A 23792-nucleotide genomic window follows, 5' to 3' on the forward strand; every position below is an offset into this window, starting at 1 on the left:
ATGTTTATCTTCTGCCTAGCCTGGGTCCTGTTGGCGTCTGTCTAATGATATGGTAGTAGTTGCTGGCGTCTGCTGCAGATTTAAAGAAAAATAAAAAATTGCACATACAACTCACTGCAACATAGAAAATATTTTTAAAGTACTCTGTGCTTACTGCAGTCATTATTTTAAAACAATTTACCCTGAGTTTCATGCGTTTGGACTGTTCAATATGATACTATAAGGCAATAGTGGTTTATAATTATAAGGCTCTAAGCACAACAATGGGCCGGCCAAGGAAGACATGGAGAAGAACGGTTGAAGAAAAGGCGAAAACAGCTGGGCTCACATGGGCACAGATTAGGGGAGCAGCCCAAAACCGAGTCCACTGGAGATGTGTGGTTGCAGCCCTTTGCTCCCCAGGGGCCACAAAGGAATGATGATGATGATGAAGCACAACAAATTTCAATGTTATCTTCATACTTATTGTCAATGGTAAGTTATTTTAGTGATAAAAAGCAATGTGATAGATGTGGAACTCTATGCAAACAGCACACAAGGGAAAAAAAGCTTTAAAAAACTTACTTGTCTGCCACTCTTCACCAGACACACCTCACGCAAGCTGCTGTGTGAAGACACATGTTTACATTTCTGAATGATGAGCCTCGTGTGTGGGACATGGGACCAAGACTTGCCCAGGGCTGGCTTACTCTTGTCACCATTCATAGAAGTTGTCAAATTGTTTGTAACCTTTAGTTCAAATAGTTCATTTGCAAAATGTAAAGATGCAGCAACAACATTTTTAGCAAAATAATGGAGGAGTGAAATATCTACAAACTATTTAAGTAATGTAATATATATATGTATATATAAATTATATATGTATATATATGTATATATATGTATATATATGTATATATATGTGTATATATATATGTGTATATATATGTGTATATATATGTGTATATATATGTGTATATATATGTGTATATATATGTGTATATATGTGTATATATATGTGTATATATATGTATATATATATATGTATATATATATATGTATATATATATGTATATAACTAGTTTTGGACTTCAGCTTCTATGATATGCTTGAGCTCATCCATCCATCCCTGTGATGCTACAGCCCATTCAATAGGTTTTTTTGGGGGTTTTTGTTAGCATCTTGGTTTCAATGGCCTACATTATCTTTTATCTTATTACTGTTTAATATATTTGCTTTGTGCACATTCTTTATACTCTTGCTTTTCAGTAGGTTGTGGCTACTTAAGCATGCCCTGTTGCCGGCAAAAAAATATTTCTTTGATTTCAGGTAGGTCCCTTGCCTTCCTGTATCAAAGATACACAGGTGAGATTATACATTGGCCTAGAGACAAAAAATTCTTACCAATACAGCTAAGGAAGATTTGTGGGCCAGCTGTTTTAGACTTAATCCCAGCTGTGAGATTATACCTTGACCTACAGACCAAAAAAAAAATACACATCAACAATGATCTACATATCATTGTAATTGGAATAGCTGATGACATCTTAATAGAACTATTGTTTTCATATATGAGAAATGTACTGAGGCCAAAAACTAAAATACTATCTATTATCAGAACCATATATGTACTGCAATATGGCCACCAAAATAAAATCAAATCATAATATTGTTTAATAATAAAAAGCACAAATGCAATACACTTACTATGTGCAATTTAGCTACACAAAATATAGTAAACTCAAAACACTATTAGCAATCAGGATTCCCAAAAATAAAAATAAATCAAAACAGACTCTGCTTAATAAGGTGAGCCAAAATATAATAACACTTTTTATATATTTAATCTCTGGCCATCCAAAGAAATACTAAAGTCAAAATACTTACTATGTGCAATCTGGCCACCAATGATTGGATTAATGGGGGATGCCAGGTTGTCTATTATCACAAGTTTTACATTGCCATACTCCATGGGAGTCTGAAATCAATAATGTGCCATTTTATATTTTAATTAGTGTTAGATCACTCTCATACAAATAAACTTAAGAATGGCTACAAGTGAAAATTACTGTCTGCTAATAAGCTTACTAGTTTTTACTGAGTTCACTACACAAAAAATATTTCATTTAACATCAAGATTTAATGAATAATGCACCATCATGTTTTGGTTCTTTCGGAAGACAGTCTGGGCATTTGTTTAATTAATACACTTAAATAAGAATAGAGTTTAAGAAAATCAAACCATAATTTCTAACAATTTTGAACAACCCAACCCTGTTCATGACAAGTCAGAAATTCATTATTAAATCCCATTTCTCTTGTTCATGAAAAGTCAACATTTCATATAAAATTTAAACCCAACAGTTCTGTTCAATAAAAACAAAGATCTGCTTTTTAACTCCCCTCCCCTGTTCAAAAGAAATTAAAAAATTTTTAAACCCCATAGTTATGCTCATGACTGTTTCCCAGCATACTCACCGGTTTTGTTAAGTCTTCCCGAATGCTTTCCAAAACAGAAAACAAGTCAAAGACATTGAACGCCTGTACAAGTTTGATCCGCTGCAACTTCTCTTCCAACAGCTCTTGGGATAACTCAGCCTAAAATACATCAATCAGCCCAGTTTAAAACTAGAAATTTCGTAAAATTAAACAAAAGCACACAAAAACATGTGTTTAAATAAAGAACGAGTTTAAAAAAAATAAATTCCAATACTAAACTTGATTAAAATCTGCACTCTGTGAAAGAACGTCTAGGACACATTCAATGCTAAATGATGAGCAGGTATCTATATAAACAACGGTGTATTTCTCTGTCATTACTGTGGTTGCTGCACACCATAAGCAAATCTGAAAACACAAAAAAACAATAACAGAAGTCTTGAACAAATTTAACTATTTCAATATTTAAAAAATTGTTATAGTTTTTAAAATTAAAATACATCAGAAACTAATATTTTCTTAAAATGAAAGATCACACTTTTAAAAAAAATATTTTAAAATTATACTTTTATCGTGTTTTCAAGAACATTGCTTACTCTTGTTTTTCCAGCAGCTGTAAACCCAGCTATTTCTGTAACTTCTGCTGTGAAGAGTCCACCGTCCAACAACTCATCAAGCCTTGAGAGAAAAAAGAGTTCTCTTTATTTTAAATAACTTAATACTCTATTTCTTTCTCTCTTAACCAGCTTGATTGATGTTCTTATGCCATGCAGACAGGATGAAGAATCAAACATTTCTCCCACCCATGTTCCCAGTCACTAAACCCATGGGTTTCTACCAGCGTTTTACTAAGTCTTTGACCCCTGTGCATTGCACCACCTGATTTGTATATGGTAGCTGCTTGGTTTGGGATAAAAAGGCTACAGTGATGAGTCTGGGACAAAATCATGACTTTTGTGTTAGAAAGTGCGCATTCTTCCCCAGATCAAGCTGTTCCACATAATTTTTATAAACATTCATGAAAATATTAAAAACTCTTTTTTTTTCTTATGTAGTTTTTTACTCAAAATCTTCGTGTATTTGCTGAAAAAGCAGTTTAATTAAAATAATTAAAATAGTAGTTCTAATTATATTTTCATTTTCAGTTTGTTAACTTTTTTTTAAAATCTGTTTCATTGCAGGCACCATTATTACTTTTCCTGAATTGAAATGTGTGACTTACTTATAATGAACAAGTTGCATACATATACAATTTATAGTTAATTCTTTTTAAATATTCACCTGTTACATCCTGTAGATAACATCGTCAACATAGGCAATGCATCCTTATACAAAGTCACAGCAGAAACAGGATAAGCTGAGTTCTCAGAAATTAATACTCGACGAATGGAACATACATCCTGCAGTTTGATTGAAGATAATATATATGCATATAAATATGATGTTTCAAATTTTATTGAGTGTATTTATTGCTACCCTTTTCAAAGAATGCCACAATATGTAGAACAAATTCCATAACAAACAAATATTCTAGCCAACTTGGTCCTTAATACTTAATAACTAAGCAAATAGGACAAATCAATTACAATTTTTCACAAACCAATTTTTAGTGTTCAATATATGCCTACAACTAAAAATAGCAAGTTAATTTACCACATCACCACACTGAAAGGCATATCAACATCTTGGATTTGTTTCGCTTCTTTCTATGTCTAGGGCTTACAATAATTTATAGTTCTGTATAGCTACTGCAATGTTATAACTAGTGCAGACTACCTTAAGTAGTATCATTCTTTACTAGCAAGAGTAAAAAAAATAGTAAGAATATATAATATATATGTATGTACCTTATAAGGTATGTGAAGATCTTTTGAGATAGCATCAGGGTCTCTGGTTATGAAATCTGTGACTGTTCTGATGCCACCAGCTTTAAGCTTGCCTAAATTTTCCTGGTTTAGTGATGTACATAATCCAACTCTCAATGCCATTAAAACAGAGATTTTGCCTAGAAAAAAAAATTGTGTTAAAGTACTTGTTTTTAAGTAATAAATTGTTTGGTTTCACTTATAGGCCCTAACATTACTAACAATGTAGTTGAATGTAGTCTATTAAGTTCACAGTCTATTATAGCTTTTGTATTTTGATATTACATTTATCATTTATAATATTTTATATTTTTTACTGATGGTTTATTAATATCTAGAAATCTAAAACAATGTCACACTCATACTCATGGGGGGGGGGGGGGGGAGATTTTTTCAGATTTTGTGTGTGTAAACTGTAATGTGGGGAAGAAATTCAGAAAACGTGACTTCTCACATTTTTTCTTTTCTTTTTACAAATAGATCTCTATTTAAATTTTTGAAAATAATTTTAGTTCTAGATTTCTAGCTGTTATTAAATATTTCAGATTTCATATGGGTTTTTTTTTACCCTATAAATTGCAATAAAAATGTAGTATGTAGGCCTACAGTATGTAGCCGTAGCCCTAACTCAGCATTGACGTGCTCAGTTAAATATCTTATTATAATTATAGGCTAATATTAGTTACTTATAGAAAAACATCTAGTTAGGCCTAATAATATTTGTTATAAATTACAAATATTTCCATTGTTCTCAGTGGGGGAGATGTGTCGTCATTTTGAATGAGGTCTGACTATTCACTATGTGTGTGGGGGGGGGGGGGGTGGGGGGGGGGGTAAATCGTTTTATTTAAAAATCGTCGTTGATTGACCCCTCTCGTCACATTATTATATTAAATAATAAATAGTAATCTATGAATCTAGAAGATCTAGTGAGACTCGGAGAGAGTATATAATCTAGTTTTTTACTAAATCTAGATCTACTTGTCTTACTTAGTTTACTTTCTAGTCTAAGTCTAGCTACATTATCTAGATCTAGCCCTATACTATACTACACTAGGCAGGGGAAAAAAATAAAACGATGGAAATTGAATTTCGTTATTTCGAGATCCTATATTTACAATACTTCAAGCAAGAACAGTAACTCCTAACGACAGAGCTGTATTTGACCTGAAAAGACACAACGTACCACAATGTCGTCCTTGGCAAATCAACTTTATCAAACAGTTTTTAAACGAACATCAACGTTCGTTATAACTGTTGTAGTGCTAGCATATCCATTTGAGAGAATTTTCAATACAGTAACAGATAACTACTTTAGGAGAGCAAACAGAGGGGTAAATATAAAATTATATGAGTAAAACTCCATTTTAGCGTATTTTACTATTTTATTCCGCTTCACGTTCACCTCCAGTTGAGCGTATTTTTAAAGTATTTTTATAAACACAACCGAAACACACAAAAACGTTAGGAAAACACTAGGATTAGAGCTAGATCTAGATTCTATTTATTTTTTAAATGAATGTGAGTTTTAATTAGAAAAGGTAAAAAAAAAAGCATAGGACAGTTCCAATAATTAACTTTAATTCTTTAATATTAATAGTGTGATCGTCAGCGGGAGAAAAATCCCTACACGTCGAGGGTTCACTGTGAGTTCACATTGACTTTAATTATCAGCATATGTCATCATAGTGTAGCTTGGGCAATAGCTATTCTCAGTTTTGGGGTCATCGTGAGTTCATAAAAGTTTATTTATAGGCCTAGTTTACTAGTAGTTAGCATTCTTTCAATATTCCAAATTTGTGTGTTTCGGTTGTGTTTATAATAAAATACACTCAACTGGAGGTGAAGCGGCGAATAAAATACGCTAAAATGGAGTTTTACCAAAATTATGAATTGTATGATGTAGGCGTATGTGTGGTTTTTACAATGTTGTGGAACTTACTTACCTCAACGGATGGTGGAAGATGCGTAATTTTTTAAACCACAACTTTAAAAGTTGTAGATTGCATGGTTTTGATTTTGGCTAAAAAAAAGTGGAGTGGAGATCATCACTGTGATTAAATTCTTGCTGATCTTACTGAAGCTGGTTGATAATTAATTAATTATAATCATTAATTTATAATAATGAATTATTTCTTATGCCACTTAGATCTATGCAAACTTATGGGTAATAACTTGACCTAATAACTAAAAAATACTATGCTTGTGTTGTTTTAATTTTTAATCATTGACAATTATGGATTTTTCGAAGTAGAATAGTTAAGCCTATTTAATTAAAGCTAAACAGCCAGCTAATTTTTTTCACCACTCAATAATTGTACTTGTACACAAAAAAAAAGAGTGGACATCAAGAGAAAAAAAATTATAATATGGACCCTTCCCAACAGTATCAAGAAAAAAAAATGCATTACTAAATCTATTTTAGTAACAGCAAGCCAATGTTGCTATCATTTACCTTGAGTGAAGGACATTCTTTTACTGAACAAAAATTCAAATTTTATTCTTTCTCTTAAAAAATAGTACCTTGGACTATACATTTATTTGTTCTTTATTTTATATAATCAGAAAAACAATCCTGTTTATTATGCAAGATAGTAGAAAATACATATTTGTAGACCCTGAAAAAATGTGAAAGTGCTGAGATTTTTCTGGCTACAGAAATGTATATCTTTCTTCTACCAGTATAATATAAAAATGAACAATACCCTACATTAACCACATTCACTCTTATGACGTATACTATACTACACTTGTCTAGAGAAAACAAAGCAACAAGTAAGTATATAATATGTTCTAAGGGGAAAATGTCCATATAAACTTGTTGCTGTGTTTTATCTAGACATGTATAAGAAATATTGTGTCTTTTCTTTTGGTTAATTGCTATTACATCGTCTTTGTGCAAAACTGTAGATTGTTGAATTCAACCAAAACTAAAGCAACTGATTTTGGTTTGTTTTTCAGAAGTTGTATGAAGACATAAAGAAAGAACCTGCTGAGGAAGAATGATGACACTCTGTTTTACCATGGCTGCATAAATATTTGTATTCTGTATTGTTAGTAGCATGAGAGATGTATAAGCCAAGCAATGAATCAAAGTGGTGAAGAAGATGAATAGTTTTAAATTAATTCTTTTAAAAATTATCATGGATTTTTATCTCAATTTCTAAAATTGCACAGCTAATAACTCAGTTCTGTGTTTAGTTATCCTGCAATCAAAATTAGTTTGTTTGCAGAAATGGCTGGTGATTGCATAAATAAAGTAATGAGATATTTTCCATGATCATACTTAGTTTGTGTTTTTATTTTTCTTATCTAGGGCCTGTTTGTTTTTTGAAGCATTATGTTTGTGGTGGGATCTGCAAGTTTGATATTGCATATGTAGGTTTTGCTCTAACTATTATCACTTTTTACTACATTGGTAGTATGTGGTAGGGACTTTTTAAGTTACACCAAATTACCTTCTTGGTAATATACTCTGTAGATACAATATAGTTAGTTAAATAAAAAAAAACTTTCGTGAATATGAACAGGTTGTGTGGTGAGCACTATGCCCTGCTTCTTTAACCTACATGACTTAGGGTACTCATTATTGCTGGTTTGGCTCAAGGTTGTCCTTCAAGCTTGGGTGCTGACCTCAACACTTTGCAGACAGTGGTCATCTGCTATTTTGTATTATTTTCTTGTGTTTGTTAACACCTGTAGGCCAACAAAGTTAGTGTGGCTCAAATATCAAAGCATTGAAGATTTTAGATTTAGTACATTATAATTATTGAAATAGGCACAAAACATGCACTAAGGCCAAAAATTTTCAGAAGTAAAATTATAATTCACTCCACTAGGGGGAAAAGAATCATGAAACCTGTATTAAGGGGGCATCACTCACTATCACTTAGCCCTACTATGACGTGAGTAGTGACGTCTTTACTATTTTAGTCAATTTTTATACAACTATCCCACTCATGTCACTAAAAAGTCAGATCTCCGATAACCTCACAAAGTTCTGTCCATTAACCGTAGGTAATTGAATGAGATATGGTGTGGTAGCGCTGTGAATTACAAACCTGGAACCCAGAGTCCACCAAACTCTTATGGGCACCTGACATAGGCTAGGGAAAGTAAAGGCAGCTGGACATTGTGCTGAACACACCATACCTTCATTCATATACAGAGATCAAGTAAATATGAACTGTTGTATGGATCATTATGAAAGGGGAACTTTACTGGGTGAACAGGTTTCTAGTATAGTTTTAGATATGTACAAACCAACTAGACATCTTTACATTTCTGTATTTTAACCCTCAGTCAAGCATAGTAACAAGTATGTTTAAAAAAAAAAAAACTAATTGTAATGACCAGGAACAAAAATAAGAAAACAAAATAACTTTCATTAGAGCACTTAAGTTGGGTCTAAAAGTTGGTCACTCGTGAAATCTCTGACTTCAATGGAAATATTATAAAAGCTTGTCATTATTTTAAGGTTTTTATGATGTTTTTTTTATATCACCAGTCAAAGGGGAAATAACTGAGGCGATATTTTTTTTAATAATTCAAAAAGCAAAAATGGAAATCTGTGACAAATTTTAAGCGGGGGGGGGGGGGGGGGGGGAGGTCACAAGATTATAACAAATGGAACAAGCTGAACAGAACGGCTACTGTCGGAGAACTCAGGAGAGCTGTAGTTTCTAGGATGAAGAACTAGCTGGCTGCCCATACTCTATCAGGTCCGAGAACTGTGGAACGATGTAGGCCCAAACTCTAGCAGGAGTGACGGGAGAATATTCTGATGTGAATTGGTTGGGGGGGGGGGGGGGGGCATTTCCTACCTTAGGCCTATATTATAACTGTAGGCCTAATGAAATTATAGTACATTAAAGGTTACAGCAACTGAATAACATTAAATATTTTCATCCTGTCATACATAGCATTATAGCCTAATGTTTTTTTTTTTAAATCAAAAGATATTACTATTACACATTTTAATAATAATAATTAATAATAATACAGGCTAGCGCACAGTAACGAAAGGTGGGGGTGGGGCAGGGTGTAAAGGATGTTACCTTTTGTACTTCCTAGGGAAAATGATGAAAAATTGATGACGTGCTGTACTTGCTGCATGGATAGGTACTAATTGTACAGAATCTGGTATTTTTCTATTATAGAGATGATCTAGTGGGGGACAGAGTTTCTTCCAGGCCTCTCCTGCCCCCCCCCCCCCCTCCCAACACACAAACGCACACCATTCAAAAACGTAGATTATTTAATAAGTTAAATTCTTAGGAATTTAAAGCGTCATATGAGTAAACGTTAATTTATGCTATAGCTACAAAAAATGAAAAATAATAATATTGAATAATTTTAAAATAATCTTATTTTTAGGCTTAGATAATATATAAGTGTAACAAGGGGAGGCTACTATCATATAGATTCTAGATAAGTTAAACATTGCAGGGAGAGAGTCAAAGGGGACTTTGCTCTTTGCAGTCTTTGGGAAACAACAGATTATTTACAGTGGATGTTGCTTTTGCATTAATCACTTGCGTTGGTTAGTTTTAAGTCGGGTTTCATTAGTTTCTATTATTTATCAAAACTAATAAAAGTACTGAATAATATTCATATTCTAGATCTAGACTAGTAGCTAGATTTTAAGAAGCTAGATTTTAATTTTCCTACAAGATTCTACTCTCTAGTTTACTAGTTTAGAGTTTAGAGTTTAGTCTAGTCTCAAGTTCTAGTCTAGTCTCCCTTAATTTTAATTCCTAAAGGCTGTAGGCCGCTGAGTACACTGTAGGCTAATCATTACTATTAACTTACTGTTAACTCTTAAATAAAATAAAAAAAACACTCTTAGGGGGCCTACAGCTTATTTTTATGTTACCAAGTCCAAGACTATCAAATTCAATCCAGATCTAGATCTATAACTCAAAAGTTTGACTCAAATTAATAAAAAATTATCATCACTACTGATTTAATAATACTACTATCACTAATATTATATAATATATAATATATATTGTATAAATAATAGGCCTAGGCCTATATAATATTTAATATCAATTTACATACTATCGTATCAAAGTCAAAATATCAATATTTTTTTTTATCAATCAATCAGCATTGAGTCTAGCTGGAGCCTAGATCTAGTTAGTAGTTAGACTTTAAGTATTAAGTTAGTTAGACTCATACTCTTGGTATAACATAGCCATGCCCATATAATGGCATATAACTACTATTTATTTGCGCCCTATTTATTTAATCTAATATTAACTTAAAATTAAATCTATAGGCCTAGATCTATCTAGATTTTAATGATTGTGTATAGAATAGTACACATTAATTAATTAAATAATTAAATAAGTGTCAGATTTAAACATCCGTTTTTTCTTGTAAATTGTTGTTTTATACATTTAAACAGACTATACACAGTGTACAATGTCTTCTGCTGACAAAGCTGCATCCTCAACCAGTGAGTCATTAACGCAAGAAAATGTCATCAAAAGCTTAACATTCCTCAAAGATTTTCCTCCAGGACCTCTAGATGCTTACAGAAAAGATGCTTCATTTAACTGGAAGGAGATGGCTCTTTTCCTGGAAGGGGAAGATATACTGAGATTCAAGGTGAAATTTTCAAAAGATTGTAGACTTATTTTAGATTTCATCAAATAACCCTATATTGTAGTATACAATTAAATTTTAGGTTTAGCCTGCATTGAACTTGTTAGAGATTTTACTCGTTTATTAAATATATATTATTATGAGCTTCTATACAATCATGCCATGCAATATATTATTTTCATATTGATGTACTTTTTAGATTTCTTATTCTTTTGTTTTTTTTTTCAGTACAAAATCTTCAAAACCCTGGAAAATGACCCAGTGTTTTCTAAGGGTTACGAAACACTGCCATTGGAGAAACAAAGAGAACTGACTTTCAGGCGTACACAGCATGTCTCTGCCTATGATTTTCTGCCAGATGACGAATTATTTGCTAATCCCTTAAAATACAAAGCTTTTACTGAAGCTCTTGGCATGTATGATTGGACTGTGAGTGCCAAATTAAATTTAAACATTGAGGTAAGTACAAAAAACATTATAGTAATTGTACAGTTTTTAATATTAAATTTTACATTTACTAGTTAAACTTTTATAAAATTAAATGTTTTAAAAATCTCTTATAAACTATAATTAGTAAAAGCTTCTGGAAATACCTGTTTAATATATGATGCTCATTATGGCAGATAAAGTAGAATTTTCTGTTTCTCTGACCATATGAAAGGTATGTGTGGTTATCATCATACACAAGTGCCTTTACTTTCCCCTTAAAAATTGTACCCTTTTAGTTGCCTCAACTTAAGAAATTCTTTCTAGAGACATTTATGTTAGTAGCCTACCACTCAAGCATTTGTTAGTCTCCAGCTGATGAGAATCCCTTGAAACTAAGGCTGCTGGAGAGTGTGGTGGTTACTACAAGTAGATTCCCCAACACAGAAGAGTTACCTATGAGTAGAAATAAATATTTTGAAAATCTGATTATTTTCCCTAGATGTTTGCTGGTACAGTACGCAACATGGGGTCTCAGAGGCACACAGAGTTTGTGGAGAACAATAAAGCTAACCAGGTTAGTTTTGACTGTCTCATTCAGAGTTAAGACAATAAAGCTAATCAGGTTAGGTTTGGCTTAATATCATCAACTGTTGACATGAAAAGCTTAATCAATCAGTACACTGTTTTGTTTACAATTTTAACTCCTGCATTAAAAAAAAAAGCCTGTTTGCGCTGTATTTATTTATTTTTTTCCACTGTGTTGGATCTTAGAACTTTGGATGCTTCATTCTGACAGAACTCAGTCATGGCAGTAACACAAAAAACATGAGGACAACAGCCACCTATGACTCAAAGACTCAGGTATGGAGAAAAAAACAAATGACCCTCATTAATGTTAGTAACCCTATAATGCTGGTATAAGTTTTAAACCTACCACAGCTTAACGTTATACAAATTTCTTTTTGGATTAGAATTGTGATAAAATTTCACTTCTCTCAGTGGTAAAAGGTTAAAAACAGTAACTATTGTATCATTTTTGTGTGAGGTTCTATGAAAAAGTTTCCTTCTTGTGTATTGTTAATAGGATGAACCATTCATAGTAACATGTTTATTTTTAAACACCAAGGCAAGTTTAGATTATGTTGAACAAAAAAAGTTACAATATTTTTCTTTAAACTTTAAACAGGAATTTGTTATCAACACACCAGATTTTGAAGCTACAAAAATTTGGGTGGGAAATTTAGGCAAACAAGCAACACATGGTATACTGTACGCACAACTGTACACAGAGGATGGGGTCTGTCATGGCCTGCACACCTTTGTGGCACCACTGCGTGACCCCAAGACTCTGTTGGCACTGCCTGGTGTCTTGGTGGGGGATATGGGTGAAAAGATCGGCCTCAATGGCTTGGACAATGGGTGAGTAGCACTGTCAGCCTTAGTAAACACTTCGAAAACATTGGCTAATTTATAAATAATCTCTGTAGAGCTGTTGATTTCTTGTTTTTTGTTGTTGTCATAATTTAGTCAAGTGAGTATATTCTCATATAAATATAATAGATACAAATCTTACTATCTTAATCTTTACATTTAAAAAAAAAGGCTTATTTTGTATTCTAACTGAATTCCCACACATACTATCAGTGACAACCTTGCATACAGGTATTGAAGATATTTTTTGTTCAAGTAGGCTAGCCGATACTTCTTCTTTAGAACTGTGTTAACTTATTGAATCTAAAGCAAAAATTCAAGGTTGTCACTCAAAATACTGCTAATTCATGTATATTTGTACAACAAAGTTCAGTTTATTAATTAGCTTATTCTTTTAATACTCCATCTCCTTTAATGGAACTGATGGATATAGTGGCAAATATTCTATCCACAGCTTTGTTGCATTCAATCAGTTCCGTATTCCTCGAGATAATTTGTTGGATAAATTTGGTGATGTTAAACCAGATGGACAATATGTAACACCATACAAGGTAAAATAGTTTTTTTAACTACTAAAAAGTTTTATTTTTACTCTTGTATTATCCAAAAGTGTTAACTGAACTATGGAATTTTCACTATTTTACTTTATCAATTTACTAAACAGTAATGCAAAACTGTATCAATGATATATTTGAATGTGCTTGCATTCTTGCATATGTTAAGAATTATGTAAATTTTATTACTAAATAGTAATGAACTATGTATTATTTTATCAGAGATAATTAAGCTTCAATGACTTGTATAGGCTTCTCTTAATTATTAACTTTCTCCTTTGCTAATTAGAATTTGTAACTCTCGCATCTGCAGGATCCAAACAAAAGATTTGGTGCCTCCCTGGGTGCTCTGTCTGGTGGTAGGGTGGGGATCACAGGGATGGGCGTGGCCAACCTCAGGCTCTGTATGCCCATAGCCATCAGGTACTCGGCTGTCAGGCGCCAGTTTGGGCCAGGCAAAGATGAAATTCCGGTGATTGAATATCAACTGCAGGTAGAAATTTAAAGCCATTTTCTAACAGTAGGAAGAGAGATTGTTTACAAAGAGAAAAAAATATTGCATCATTTTTTGGTCCAATAGATAATGATAATGTATCTGACATCATTAAAAATTCAATACTGATAAAGATGAGATAAAAAATAATATAACTTGTTACAGACTGATAAGAGTGATAAGAATAAGATTAGTTGTTTTTTTTTTTAACTCACTAACTTCCCTTTAGGGACCTGACTGTTTAAAGTAAAGTAGACCATTTGAATAGATGATTTGGGAGGTGGGCAATATGCAGGCAAAGTTCCCAACTAGACTTTCTAATAGCAGATGTTTATTGAAGCTGGAGTCAGTCTTATGATATCTAGTCAGGATCTGGCGTGACCAGTATTTGAGCTCAGGTTTTATTACTCATGCCCTTGTTTCATGACCACCAGAGCCATTTAATTTTTTCCTTTAGTGTTATTCTTTTTTAGAATATCAATCAGTCATTTTGGTCCTAAAAAATTGTAGATTTTTGTATCTGAACACATTTAAAAAAAAAAGAATGGTTTTAAAAAAAGCACTACTTTAATTATATAAAATTGAATAACTAACAGATGATGTTCAAAAATTGTATTGAGTGTTATTGCTATCTATTGTGCTAAAAGCACTTAAAACTTAACATCATATCCATTTACTAAAAACCATACACATTTTTGATTTATAACTATTATAACAAACCTAATACTGTAAGATAATTTTATTTTCATTACACAAGACTTACTAAGAAGAAAAACTACTGATTTGTTATCAATAAAACCATAACTAACATCTAGCCTCAATCATTCTAAATCCTTAAACTTATTTGTAAACAGAAATAATATTTTTTTTACAGCAATGGCGACTATTTCCATATCTGGCAGCTACTTATGCCCTTGAAAATTTTTCAACCTCCTTTTTCATGGACTACGTGACTCTCCGTGTTGGTAGTATGGTAGGAGACACAAGTCAAAGACAGGTCTGTTGCTTTTTCAAATAGAAACATTCATTCAAGCTTGGTCATATCTTTATTGTTGATTCTTATCTTCTTCTTCGTTCTTAATTTTAGTGTTGGAATGGATCCCTTCCAACACAAATTATTTAATTGATTCTTATGATAAAAATGATTTAAGTAGTAAGTAATTATATTTATGGAATGCAGTTGTTAATTAAGGGAGGGAGTTTCTTTTTATACTGATTTTTGCTGGGAAATAGTCCCATAAAAGTTTCCCTTTCAAACCTGACGGTCTATGGGGCAAGTGAAGTAGAGTTCACTTGTTTCTGTGACCTCGGCATATGAAGAGATAGTGTGGTCAGCACTATACCCAGCCGCCTTTACTTTCCCTAACGTAAGTTAGGTACCCATCAGAGTTGGGTGGACTCAGGGACGGTCTACTGACTTGAACCCGAATTCGAACTCGAGTCTTACGGGTTAGCAGTCCAGCTCTCTACCGCTAGACCACTCCGTCCCATAAAAATGAAGTGAGAATTGTATCTCAGTAATGAAATCATCACCATAAACAGTAAAAGCAATTTTTTTTTCTTCTGTAGGCTGACCTAGGCAGGGAAATTCATGCGATATCATGTGCCAGTAAACCACTGGCTGGGTGGATTGCCAGAGACGCCATACAGGAATGCCGGGAGGCTTGTGGAGGACACGGATATTTCAAAGGTGAGAGAGTTTTTATCATGCTGTTGATTGCTAGATTAGAACATTTATTCTGACCCATTCATTTTAAAAACAATATTAACTAGTGATTTTATGGGCTTACGTCTGTATAGAAACATTTGCTGCACTTCATATGTCAATTTTAATTAACTAATGATATTAATATGTTATTTTTAACAATAATTTTAATAGTGAGTTATTTTTTAGAAACTGTACAAAATATTATGTTGGTTCATCCATCATTACTATTTTAGTTATTATATAAAAGCTTATTTTTACCAAAAGTAGTTTACAATTGCTTTTTTAATATTCCGTATTAAAAGAGTGTCCTTTTGCATTTAGCAAAAATAACTGATAAAATAACTAAACATTGTGAAATTGAAGATTGTGAAATTACTCAATTGCAAAAAAAATTTGAAGAAAAATTGAAATAAATCATTGGGGCTTTTTTGTTTAAGTAAAGTAAGTAAAGTTTCCCTTTCAAACCTAATGGTCTATGGGGCAAGTGAAGTAGAGTTCTCTTGTTTCTGTGACCTCGGCATATGAAGAGATTTTGTGTGCTTAACACCAAATGCTGGGTTTTTTTTTCATGTAACAGGTTGATAAATATAAAGTTCTCTAAATTTTGTTATTCCAGTAAATCGACTTGGTGACATTCGCAATGACCATGACCCTAACAACACTTATGAGGGGGACAACAATGTCCTGCTGCAACAAACCAGCAACTACCTGCTCTCATTTGTAGATCAGGCTTTAGCAGGTAATACTAAAGGTTAGAGCTAAAAAATAATTTAACAGGTAATACTAAAGGTTAGAGCTAAAAAATAATTTAGCAGGTAATACTAAAGGTTACAGCTTAAAAAATAATTTAGCAGGTAATACTGAAGGTTATAGCTAAAAAAATAATTTAGCAGGTAATACTAAAGGTTACAGCTAAAAAATAATTTAGCAGGTAATACTGAAGATTAGAGCTAAAAAAAAACAATTTAGCAGGTAATAATTAAGGTTACATCTAAAAAATATTGTAGCAGGTAATACTGAAGATTAGAGCTGAAAGATAATTTAGCAGGTAATACTGAAGAAAAGAGCTAAAACATAATTTAGCAGGTAATACTGAAGATTAGAGCTAAAAAAAAACTAACAGGTAATTTAGTAGGTACACGAATAATATAGTTTAAATAAAACTCACAAATAAATTATATAACTTATCTTAATCAGATTATTTTTTTTTTAAATATTTAAAAAAAAATTATGAGCAGCTAAGAGAAATTATTCTTTTTTTTCTTAATAGTCATGTTATACCTCTTTATTAAAAGTATTTTAATCTATTTTTTTTTTAAATGTTGTATATCATCAGGGGAGGCTATCAACAGTCCGCTTGGCTCTGTAGATATTTTATCCAATCTTCCACAAAGACTCAAGTCTACATTCTCAGCTAAAACAGTAGGAGATTGCTTTAACCCAAATGGTAAGTAAAAATGTAGTTAAATAAGTGTAAGTATAGATAGCAGCATATTCCTTTAATCCAAATGGTAAGTAAAAATGTAGTTTAATAAGTGCAAGTATAGATAGTAGGAGATTGCTTTAACCCTAATGGTATGTAAAAATTTAGTTAAATAAGTGTAAGTATAGATAGCAGCATATTACTTTAACCCAAATGGTAAGTAAAAATGTAGTTTAATAAGTGCAAGTATAGATAGTAGCAGATTGCTTTAACCCAAACGGTAAGTAAAAAAAGTGCAAGTATAGATAGCATATTTCTTTAACATAAATTTTAAAAAGAATGTAGCTGAATGTGACCATGTGAAGCATATATGATGATTCAGGGATCAGATACTGGTTCTGAATTAGTTAAGAACCCACCCAGCTATTACAAGTACCCAGCACTATTTGGATGGGAAGAAACTCAAAGATTTTGGCCCTTGTTCTTCCCATGTTTGTATCCCATAGTTATAGACGCTAAAGTACACCATAAAATGACCTTAAAATTTGAATAAGGAACCTTCACTTAATGGTAAATAACTAAATGAAGCAGTTAAATATATTTTTTTTTACTGTTCTGGTTCACTAAATGAGCAATAACTAATTAAAATTGATTTTGAAATTGTGTATTTGCATGTGAAGTGGCTTTGGATGCCTACAAATGGCTTGTGTGCTACTTCCTGGTTGAGAGCAACAGGCGACTGACTGAGCAGACTCAGAGTGGGAAAGATTCATTCACAGCCCGCAATGACAGCCAGGCGTACTACTGCAGGTCACTGGCATTAGCATTCATAGAGGTAAGCTTCTCATGCTGTTGACCACTATATTTCCATATCACATAAACACAGCCAGGCCTACCACTGGCATTCATAGAGGTAAGCTTCTCATGCTGTTGACCACTATATTTCCATATCACATAAACACAGCCAGGCCTACCACTGGCATTCATAGAGGTAAGCTTCTCATGCTGTTGACCACTATATTTCCATATCACATAAACACAGCCAGGCCTACCACTGGCATTCATAGAGGTAAGCTTCTCATGCTGTTGACCACTATATTTCCATATCACATAAACACAGCCAGGCCTACCACTGGCATTCATAGAGGTAAGCTTCTCATGCTGTTGACCACTATATTTCCATATCACATAAACACAGCCAGGCCTACCACTGGCATTCATAGAGGTAAGCTTCTCATGCTGTTGACCACTATATTTCCATATCACATAAACAAAGACAGCCAGGCCTACCACTGGCATTCATAGAGGTAAGCTTCTGATGCTGTCAACCACTATATTTCTATATCACATAAACAAAGACAGCCAGGCCTACCACTGGCATTCATAGAGGTAAGCTTCTGATGCTGTCAACCACTATATTTCTATATCACAATAACCCAGCCAGGCCTACCACTGGCATTCATAGAGGTAAGCTTCTGATTACTAGCTTCAGCATGTAATGTGCATTATTCTATTGTTCTTAGGTGATGTAGAAATAAAGAAGAATACAATATCAAAATAAATAATAGGTTTCCTTATCTTGTTTTCTTTATGTTATCCTTTATGTAATTGGTTATTGAATTAGGGATGCTTTGTTGCACAACAGTTTCTCATAACTACTTCGAGGTCAAACATTTTTTTTTGGGAAAATATAAATAAAAAGGCACTAAATTTTAAAATTGATAATTTTTAATAGAAGCAACCAAATTGCTTTTGTTATGTACAATTAATAATATATTGATTAGCAAAATATTTGACACATTTTTGTTTTAATGTGATAAAACAGCATGCAGTCCTAGACAGATTTGTGAAGATTTTAGCAGAGAAAAATGACGAGCCAACACCCACTGTACTGAGACCAGTGTTAGGGAGATTGTGTGCTCTATATGGGCTGTGGAGCCTAGAGAAACATATAGCAACTCTCTATCAAGGTTAGACTAGTGAAGTTATCTGTTGTTTGTTAAATTAATTTTTGTTCAGAGTTATCCCCCTTTCTACTTTTTACAAGTCATTTTTTTTTTCACACGACTTAACTTTTTTTTTAAATTATAGAAAAATACTATTCTTTTAAAAATTGCATAAGTATCTGAAGAAAAGGAAACTAATAAATTTCATAATAATACCCATTATTTTTAAAGTACAGTAAAGTAATAAAGCTAATTGTCTCCCTCAACATTAGGTGGCTATGTGTCTGGTGGAGAGGCACCGAGGATGATCAGAGAGGCCATATTACAGCTGTGCCAACAGCTCAAACCTGATGCCATTTCACTTGTGGACGCCATCGCTCCACCCGACTTTATTCTTGACTCTCCCATTGGATGTTCTGATGGCCAGGTCAGTTATAAGCTAACAGTGAATTAACGTTCGCCATGTTTTAAGCAGATAGCTGTTTGTTTTCCCCACTAGATTTTCATATTTTAAAATATCTATTTTAAACTTTATTTTTATTTACATCGAATTTGGTTTATAAGAAATTTAAAAATTAAAATAAACCTCAGAAATAACTTTTTAAAATCTTGTAAAGATAGTATTTATTTACATAAACAGCTAAACACATATATGCAGGTCTAAAATTTGGAAGTTGTTTTTTTTATTTTTCACTAAACAAAGAAAACTAAATGCTTCTGAAAATAGTTCTTAAACAGGATCTGCTAGAAAATTATGAATCCACCAAAACACTCACTTTTTCCAAAACCACAACATCCACTTAAATGGTGTCTCATTCATGTAAGTTTAAGTAACCTAAGATCTGTTGTTTAATTCTGGTTTCAGATTTATAAAAATTTGTATGGTGCTATGCTTCAAGGGAGTAAAGCGCTAGAGAGACCTACTTACTGGCAAGAAGCCATTAATCCCCCTGCCAAAAGGCAAGTGGCCAAGTTGTGAGTCTGTGATAATCTTACATGCATGAATGGTCCAGCTTTTATTGTAAGGAAATTTAAACTTAAAGACACTGTAGAAATGTGCAATATAAGATACTTTGATCACGGTAAATTTCCTTTTTTTTTTGTAACCTAATATGTACTTTTAAATTTCTTTTTTCTTAGTACATTTCTTTTCATTAATAATTAATAGATAAAAGATGATGGAATATGTTTGTCGGAAAGAAAATGAAGTATTTTTTTACAATTATGTGATTTGCTTTCTACATTTATATTTTGACAGTATGGCTAGAGACATTGTGCATCAATGATTTTGTTTACAATTTTTTTACGATTTTTAAAAATGATTTTTTTTAATCTTGCCAATAGGATTTTCTTTTTTCTTAATATCCGTTTGATCTATTACTAAGAATGACGTTGTATGCATCACAAGATTTCTTCTGAGTTGTTTTTTTTCTGTTATAATTAGAAATATCATTTAGCCTTGAATAACTTCACAAAGTTTTTCTTAATCTACAACCCACCAGTTTTTCTTGGATATATTTTGTCCAAATTATATTAAATAGTAAACCACTCAGGGAGGTGTAGTAATCAAATAACAGTAAGGTTACCATGGAGATTATTTATATACCGCTGATCACAAAACAACCGATACATGTATATTGACAAATGGCTTGGTCGATGTTACTAATTACTTGTGTAAATTAATGTATAGTGACATTTTTCTTTGCTACTTTTACAAGTTTGATGTATATGAAATTTTTTTTTTACACTTTAACAAGTTAAAATTAATATGTGTTGGCAAAGGTTAATTGTTGCAGATTCGCAACAAGGTTGCAGCTTGCGTTGACATTCCATTGGCCAACATATCCATTTGAGGGACTTTGTTTCTAGTATATCATTAAATGAACCTCTTAATCTAACTAATTACCCCCCCCCCCCCCCCCCTTCAAATTGTTGGTGCTTAATTGATGAATTTAATTAGAAGATCCCCAGCTGATAGCTGCTTGTCAGTTGTCTGTAGACTACATTGCTGGCATAGATGGTCTACATAAAGTATTGTTTGTATACCTGTGTTATTTGATTAGTTATTCTTCATCATAACTAAACAAAGGTGTTAAAATTTAGTGCTCAATTAAAACTTCAATGAAATAATGTTCTCTGGTTTTTAGCTATAGAAAATTATTTTTTAAAGAAATATTACACCTAACAGATACTGGTTATCAGTACAATGGTGAAAAAAACATGTTGGCTTTCTTAAAATTAGTTACTTAAACTGTGCCATAATGAGTGATATGATTGATAAAACTGTGTTTTCAATTTTGTTTTATTTAAAAATGTACTTTTTGGAATAAAAGAATTTTTTAAAACATTTATTACTTGTTCTATCATTTTTAAAAATTCCTTAAAAAAATCGACTCTGATCTGTGATGAGTGTAAAATAGAAATATAATGTATTAACATGTTACATAATTTTGATATGAAGTAATCAATCGAAGGGTTTATGTATACATTATGTAACTGTTACGTAATGTTTTGCACACAAGCCCTTGTTGAATGTGTATTTGCAAGAATGACCAACTTTTGTTGTCATTTTCCTGTTAGGTCTTGAGTAGAATTAAACACCAAAAAACGAGTACATAACTAAGAAGGTCTTGCTTATCAGCAGATGAAACTAGAAACTTTTCAGAGAGCACACATAGAATAGTTGTTTAATGCCCCAAACTTCGTATGCTTAAAGATCCAAAGCCCCAAATTCCTGTCGTCCAGTGCCTCAAGTTCATGTCATCCAAAGCCCCTAAATTCCTGTCTTCCATTGCCCCTAATTCCTGTCGTCCAATACCCCAAACTGTTGTCATCAAATGCCCCTAATTCCTTTCATCTAAAGCCCCAAATTCCTGTCGTCCATTGCCATAAATTCCTGTCATCCAATACCCCAAACTCCTGTCGCCATAAGCCCCAAATTTCCAAAGTCCCAAATTCCTGTCTTCAAGAATCAAACTGCCCTGAGAATTACCACACTGCCAATCGCAGTCCCAAAACCATTTCAAACACAGATCTATTTGTGACATGCCGCACAAATTCCACAAACTATGTCCCATACAAAATACAAATGATATTGTGCGTACTTTTAACATGGCGCAAGGTGATGGCGTACGTACTTTTAACATGCAGCCAACTGCATCAAATGTTTGAAAGATCGTATTACATGGCCTAGTTTTAAAAAGTCCGAAGACCCAGTTTTTATATTATTTATGAAGGCCGTAAATCTCCACTCGATTATGTTACACACGTTTTAAAAAAAATTGATTTAAAATAACATGTGGTTTGATGTATGGGGGCATCCATAAACGGTGTCACGATTTTTATTACTATTTTTACCTGACCCCTCCCCACACACCTTTACTAAAAGCCATATCCCCCTCCCCCCCCCCCCTCTAGAATGATGGCACACTTCAATCTACTACCCCTTGAAATTACAAGGTTGTTTTTTTTAAAGACATTTAATTGCAAATTTTCGGGGGGGGGGGGGGAAGTTTTTCCAAATGCGAAGTTAAGGTTAAAATTCTAATATTAACATTAATTTTTACTGTGAGAAACCGAAAGTGGTTCGTCACACTATCTGTACCCCCCCCCCCCCCCCACCGTCACACAAAGGCGAAGACACCTCCCCCCCCCCCCCCCCCCGTTAGGAGTGAAACGTCTTTTATAGACGACTCGTATTGCAATGTAAATTAAGTAAAAATTATTTCTTTACCCGATTACCCACGGTAATTTATCCACAGAACTAAGGACTGACATTTCGTTTTGGTGTTTCTGATCCCCTTTTTGTACAGCAGCCGTAAAAATAGACATTAAAAACGATAAAAAATCTTTCTAGTCGAAATTCAGCCGGATATTATAACAACGATTATACTCCAGACTTTACTTAGGATAATTAAGAAATAACTTTGACGGAAACAAGCAGGTTCGAATTCTTCTCAAGGAGATTACCAGACACTTTTCTTCACCGCCCACGTACTTTACTCAGGAGAAATATGTAGATAACGCTCGACAAAAGGCCCAACCGAAGCAAAAATACCCTCGCCGCCTGCGAGATTGGGAACATCATAAACATGAAAGTTTGGCGCGCGATCATCTCGCCAGCGAACGTGACGTCTGAGCGCGCGCTCCTCCAGATGAGCATGTCAATTCTGCTAATAGCGGTCTAATAGAGTTACGGTCCCTGAGGTTGATTTTTTTTTTTAGGGGGGAGGTTGGGTCACCTTTAGAATGATGATCCGTGGTCAATGCGACTTGTGACGAAAGTAGCCATTCCGGTTGGAGTTTTTAAATATTTCGCCCACGTAAAACTAAAACAAATTTACCCAATGAACCGGATCAACTTCGGTGTGTATTTTTAGAGATAAAATGGCGTCATCTCTATATTGGGGGAGTTGGCTCGCATAAACATTGTTTTAAAATATTAGTGCAAATCTTGGGTGGGTCTAAAGAAGGTGTAAAAAAAAGGGGTGCTACTAAAAGAGATTATGAAAATCGGGAAGGTTTTGTTTTCAATGTGTCATATTACTAAAACATCTAAATTCTAAACCATGGGTTCTCAAACTGATAGGGGGGGGTCCCGATGGGCTTTCTGGTGGGTCGCCAACTGGACCCCCCCCCCCCCCCCCCCCACGAGTGTGACGTCATTTATGGATGACCCCAAAGCATACTGCGAAAAGTTGTTCTCCGTCATGAGTCTATGAGACGAGTCATTCGGAACACACCGAAAAGAAATGGAGTTCTTTCGTCGGCATGAATTTTGAGGCTAGTTACTAGATCTATAATGTAATTTCATCAACCGCATTAAAACAGTTTAAAAAAATTATTAAAATTAAACTTATACTAGAAAAAAATGTTCTTGGTGTTTATGAAGTTCCTTACAAATTCTATGGGGG

General features: G+C 33.3%; 2 protein-coding genes across 3 annotated transcripts in view; one reads left to right on the forward strand and one right to left on the reverse strand.

Annotated features, from left to right (window-relative positions):
• The window catches only part of LOC131931783 (DNA repair protein RAD51 homolog 4), a 5656-nt gene extending 278 nt beyond the window's left edge, over positions 1 to 5378 (reverse strand). Inside the window, exons 1-10 of one of the 2 annotated variants that reach the window (XM_059288616.1) lie at positions 5274 to 5378; positions 4266 to 4423; positions 3700 to 3818; positions 3015 to 3096; positions 2698 to 2826; positions 2458 to 2577; positions 1867 to 1957; positions 1384 to 1454; positions 565 to 729; positions 1 to 72 (exon numbers count right to left, since the gene is read on the reverse strand). The exon at positions 1 to 72 is cut by the window's left edge and continues 278 nt beyond it. In XM_059288616.1, the coding sequence (XP_059144599.1) occupies positions 16 to 72; positions 565 to 729; positions 1384 to 1454; positions 1867 to 1957; positions 2458 to 2577; positions 2698 to 2826; positions 3015 to 3096; positions 3700 to 3818; positions 4266 to 4406 (975 nt within the window). In that variant the 5' untranslated portion in view covers positions 4407 to 4423; positions 5274 to 5378 and the 3' untranslated portion in view covers positions 1 to 15. Of the gene's footprint in view, positions 73 to 564; positions 730 to 1383; positions 1455 to 1866; positions 1958 to 2457; positions 2578 to 2697; positions 2827 to 3014; positions 3097 to 3699; positions 3819 to 4265; positions 4424 to 5017; positions 5084 to 5273 lie in introns of those variants that run through there. The other variant, XM_059288617.1, reaches the window with a different exon arrangement.
• Positions 5379 to 9723: 4345 nt separating this feature from the next.
• Positions 9724 to 21228, forward strand: LOC131931785 (peroxisomal acyl-coenzyme A oxidase 3-like). The gene is made up of 16 exons (XM_059288620.1): positions 9724 to 9825; positions 10696 to 10898; positions 11124 to 11354; positions 11824 to 11898; positions 12096 to 12185; positions 12511 to 12743; positions 13210 to 13306; positions 13623 to 13802; positions 14677 to 14799; positions 15372 to 15492; positions 16127 to 16249; positions 16847 to 16957; positions 17614 to 17768; positions 18759 to 18903; positions 19152 to 19306; positions 19745 to 21228. Exons 2-16 carry the CDS (start codon positions 10713 to 10715, stop codon positions 19856 to 19858), a joined length of 2139 nt encoding a protein of 712 aa, XP_059144603.1. The 5' UTR covers positions 9724 to 9825; positions 10696 to 10712; the 3' UTR covers positions 19859 to 21228.
• The last annotated feature ends 2564 nt before the right edge of the window (positions 21229 to 23792 follow it).

The sequence above is a fragment of the Physella acuta genome, unplaced genomic scaffold (genome assembly GCF_028476545.2).
Source record: "Physella acuta isolate Inbredline_101_S28 unplaced genomic scaffold, ASM2847654v3 ptg002031l, whole genome shotgun sequence".
Taxonomy (NCBI): domain Eukaryota; kingdom Metazoa; phylum Mollusca; class Gastropoda; family Physidae; genus Physella; species Physella acuta.

What these genes read in the sequence shown, in the direction of transcription:
- LOC131931785 (XM_059288620.1), top strand. Translation starts at nt 10,713, where the DNA reads ATGTCTTCTGCTGACAAAGCTGCATCCTCAACCAGTGAGTCATTAACG. An exon ending in TGTAGATCAGGCTTTAGCAG is followed by an intron (nt 16,250 to 16,846) that starts GTAATACTAAAG and finishes GTATATCATCAG; the next exon opens with GGGAGGCTATCAACAGTCCG. An exon ending in AGATTGCTTTAACCCAAATG is followed by an intron (nt 16,958 to 17,613) that starts GTAAGTAAAAAT and finishes TTGCATGTGAAG; the next exon opens with TGGCTTTGGATGCCTACAAA.